The sequence below is a fragment of the Mus pahari genome, chromosome 8 (genome assembly GCF_900095145.1).
Source record: "Mus pahari chromosome 8, PAHARI_EIJ_v1.1, whole genome shotgun sequence".
In the NCBI taxonomy this organism is placed as follows: domain Eukaryota; kingdom Metazoa; phylum Chordata; class Mammalia; order Rodentia; family Muridae; genus Mus; species Mus pahari.
In genome coordinates this window covers 18,079,122-18,083,830 of record NC_034597.1, presented here as the reverse complement: position 1 = coordinate 18,083,830, position 4,709 = coordinate 18,079,122, and the positions used below count along the sequence as shown (strand labels likewise).

Genomic DNA, 4,709 nt, shown 5'->3' with positions numbered 1-4,709 from the left:
CCCCCCCCCCCCCCCACCTCAGAGGACTGTTTGCTAGGTACCGACCAGACCAGGACAGTTAAGTCACCAAATGCACATAGTTACCTGAGTCCATGGAAGACTGGAAGCTCACTTGCTCGGCAAATCTCCTCCCAGCTTTTGTCCTGTAGCCAGTCTGGGTCAGGGTTTTTCTCAGCACTCTTGAGACTTACTCCTCCAGTTAACAGAAACATCAGTTCCTGGTATTCAATCTCTTTCTTGGCCCTGTGTTCCCAAACATTAGCTGTTGTAAACTGTTGATGCTATAATGGGATGCCATCTTCATTCCGTGTCAGCCATGGATCCTCGGAAATCCTTTCTGCCAGGGGCCCTCAGTGGCCACCCTGGACAGGGCCTCAGGAAGGTTATTTTCACTAGCCTCCTGGCCCTCCTCTACACTTAGTCCCATAGCAGCCGCCTGCAGAAGCCCCTCCTCCCACCCTTCCCCCACTCCTTGGGGCGCCTCTAAGTTTTCCCTCATAGTCCATTTCTATTTCTGTCACCATTGGCCCACAAAAGCACTCTCTACCAGGGATCTATAGCCACCATACTTGCCTAGGATCCAGAGAGGGCAATAGCAACCTCAGGAAAGAACCAACGCCCAGCAAAGACTACAACAACAACAAGAAACACTTCAAATACTATAACTCCAGATGCCTAGACCCAAAGCAAAGACAAAAACATGAACTATCAAGACAATATGCATCGTCCAGAAGCTTGGGATCCACGAGAGTAGGCCCTGAGAAATGAAATATAGCTAAACCACAAAACTAAGACTTCTAAATAGCACTTATGCATATGTTCAAGGACTTTAAAGACAATATGAATGAATTCCTTAATGAAGTATGGGAAAACACAAGCAACTGAATGAACTAATGAAAACATTTCAAGACATAAAGGTGGGATTTACAAAAGAAAGAGAATCAATGACAAAAACTCAAAGTGAAATAAAACCGGAAATGGGAATTTTAGAATGTCAAAACCAAGAGGAAAGGCTCACCAGAGCACAAGACATGGAGGATATCAGGCATTGAAGACAAGGTAGAGGAAATGAATAGCTCAGCCAAAGAAAATGTTAAATCTAAAGAAATTAAGGCACAAAACATCCAGGAAATATGGGACACCGTGAAAAAAAAAAAAAACAAAAAACCTGTGAGTAATTGGTAAGGGGAAGGAGAGGAAAAGCAGGTCAAAGGCAGAGAAAATACATTAGCAACACATAAAAGGAGAAATTCCCAATCTAATCGAGGAGGTTACAAGAAGCATACAAAACACCACATAGACAGGACCAGAAAAGAAATTCCCCATGACACACAATAATCAAAACACTGCATGTACAGAACAAAGAAAGGATGTTAAAAATTGCTAGGGAAAAGGAGCAACATGTAAAGGCAGACCTACTAGAATAACACCTGACTTTAATGAGTAGACAACTATATGCATTAGAGCTAAAATCTCATGTTTATGTTAGATCTTTTGCCTCTGGCTTAGACCAAAATGTAAAAGGAAAATAATAAAATTTAAAGATAATTATGAATATCTTTAAATAGTTGACTGACAGCAAAGTATTTTCACCAACCAAAAACTATAAACCAGGTAATATTAAAATAAAGAATTAGTGTTCATTAAGAGAAAGAAAAGGCATTTTTGATCCTGAATGACAGGCACACATTGTTGTTGTGTTTGGATCTAGATTATATGAAGAACTCATGGAAATCAGTTAGAAAACAACAACATCCCAATAGAAACAAAGGTATGTGATATAAATAAATCCTCCCCCCCAAAAAAACAAAAACAAAAAAACAACCCAAACCCTATGTGTATGTGTGTGTTGTGTTGTGTGTGTGTTGTGTTGTGTTGTGGTGTGGTGTGGTGGCTGTGGCTGTGTCTGTGTGTATGTCTATGGCTTGACATCTTTAATCATCACAGAGATATCACAGAGATGTAAGGTTAAAACAACAAAGGAATAATGCTTATCACATACTAAAATGTATTTTGAAAATGACAATAGATGGCACATACTTACAATTTAGCACTTGGGGAAACTGAGGCAGGAAGGTTGTGGGTTCAAGGCCACCTACTTAGGAGGGCCCTGATGTAAGAAGAGTATTTTTGGGTACTACAAAATTTTGGTGTATACCTACAACAATAGGAGCTTGTGCAGTTGTGGGATATGAATGGGAGCATCTGGCATATACGTTGTGAGTTTCTTTCTAGCTCTCTTCAAAAAAGAAGTGTGTGCACGAGAGCACCAAGACCTTCACACAATAGTGTTTGTGGTGCTGTTATTTATAACAGTGCCAAACTGAGAACAACTCAAATGTCCACCAAGAGTGGAACAGAGAAACTTTAATGAATTCTTACAATGGAATGCTACAATACAACCAATGCAAACAAATAATAGGTTCCCAGATGAATCTTATTAAAGTTATGTTTTTTTTCTTTTTCTTTTTCTTTTTTTTTTTAAAGATTTATTTATTTATTATATGTAAGTACACTGTAGCTGTCCTCAGACACTCCAGAAGAGGGAGTCAGATCTTGTTACGGATGGTTATGAGCCACCATGTGGTTGCTGGGATTTGAACTCCAGACCTTCGGAAGAGCAGAGCAGTCGGGTGCTCTTACCCACTGAGCCATCTCACCAGCCCTTAAAGTTATGTTGATGGGCCAATAAAGAGACTTGCTACCAAGTCTGATGACCTGAGAGTGATATCTAGGTCCCAGGTGATGGAAGGAGAGAAAGATCTCCTACACACACACACACACACACACACAAAATAAAAAGTTTGTAGGATAAGGAAAAAAAACAGACAAAAGAGCTACATTTGGATACTTTTTATATAAAAGCAAAATAAACTGCAGCACTGGAGATGAGAACAGTTTCCCCTTTGAAAAGAATAGCGGGTGAAGCACAGAACAGATTCAGGGATGACTGTAATGCTCTCTTTCCAGCGTCACCTTTGTAAGAATTGGTTGAGCTTTATGCTGTATTTTGTAAACTTTTATAAAATATATAAACTTTAAAAATTAAAAATAAACACCAGAACATCAATATGATTGTGGAAACTATTGTTATGCAGGAAATAATGAATTAAGCCAAGCAAGGCATTATACCAATCTCTAAGAAGCCATTTTGTAGATGTATTTCCAAGGCAAGCTTTTTAAAATCAGTGAATAAGGCCCTGAAGGGGATAGGAACTCCACAGGAAGACCATCAGAGTCAACTAACCTAGACCTTTGGGGCTCTCAGAGTCTGAACCACCAACCAAAGAACAGGCTGGACCTAGGCCTCCCCATTCACATGCAACAGACCTTCATGTGGGTCCTGAGCAACTGGAGGGGGGGGGGCGGCTGTCCCAAAAGCTGTCGCCTGTCTGTGGAATATGTTCTTCTACCCGGGCTGCCTTGTCTGGCCTCAGTGGGAGAGGATGTGCCAGGGTTGGGGAGATACCTGGGCCAGGGCAGGGGTGTGTGGCACTTGCTCAGAGGAGAAGGGGAAGGGTTGTGGTAGGGGTTTATGGGGAGGGGGACAGTGAGAGGAATGTAAATTGAATAAGAAATAAAATAAAATAAGACTAAGGAAACATAAGTCACTTACAGAAGAAGATTAGCACATAGCAAAAAGGAGAACAACAACTTGTCTTTCTCGAACAGAGATCGGCATATGTTGCAATATAAGTTGTATGTGAAGTGGTCATTTAAATAGCGAAGGCGCTTTTCCAAGATTTTGGATCTGTTGCTAAAAAGTCAAAAAAGAAAAATATGTTGTCAAACAAATATAGGTAAAGTAAGTGACCTAGATTAACCTATAAAATGTTCTAAAAGTTTTCATCACTACATTCGAAATCACTCACATACAAATATAAAACGTCCCATCCGAGTGATTTCTAATCGTTCTAATTCCTTCAAATCATCACTGAAACTTGTAAATGACATTTTAAAATTCTTCAGCCTAACTGTCTTCCTCCATTACAAGCACAGTGTAAAATCACATTGTAAGTCAGAGCCCTTAAGGATTTTAATTATTCTACCAGGAGCTGACATAGAAAGAAATTTCTTATGGTACCTATGTGGGTTTGAGTCACATTTAAATACAAGGCATTTTTCTTAACACTTTGAAAATATCTCACTTAATTCTCAGAACTACCAGAGGAGACAAATATAATTACTATTTCTGTTTTTATAAAGAAGGCAACTGGAGCAATTGCAGAAGGGGTAACTGTGCCCTTCCCCCAAGCCTTGAGCAGGCTGGCTCAGACCTGGTTTGCCACACCTAGGGTGGAGTCTTCCAACCTGGGTAAAGTCTATTGTCCTGCCACATCTACAGCTTTCCTCCAAGACTCCACTACCTGCTGAGAGGCTGAACCTGTTTTCAGGATGCAATTCTGACAAAACAGGGTTCCTGACAAAGCATGGAGACCCTGGCATGGTGGGGGATGGGTTCCCCCCTCCCCTTTATAAGCTCAGACTCATAGGTAAACATTGGCCTTGATCAGAGAATTTTGTCTTGGCTCGTTATTTCTCTCGCTGCCTTTCCCATATGAACCCCATCTTTCCTTTCAGGAACCCAGTAACCCTGAAGGGTTAAAAAATAATAAACTGCCTAACTACCCAAAAGAAGAAGTGGGGTCTGTGAGAACATGAACTTTTCACCCTCCCTTGCTGCACAATGGTTCCCAGAGCATTCCTGA

The 4,709-nt window shown here is 40.7% G+C and overlaps 1 protein-coding gene across 1 annotated transcript in view; it reads right to left on the bottom strand.

Annotated features, from left to right (window-relative positions):
- The window catches only part of Dnah12 (dynein axonemal heavy chain 12), a 171,786-nt gene that overhangs the window by 24,610 nt on the left and 142,467 nt on the right, over positions 1-4,709 (bottom strand). The window contains exons 60-61 of the mRNA XM_029541695.1: positions 3,617-3,757; positions 85-243 (exon numbers count right to left, since the gene is read on the bottom strand). Of these exons, the coding sequence (XP_029397555.1) occupies positions 85-243; positions 3,617-3,757 (300 nt within the window). The remainder of the gene's footprint in view (positions 1-84; positions 244-3,616; positions 3,758-4,709) is intronic.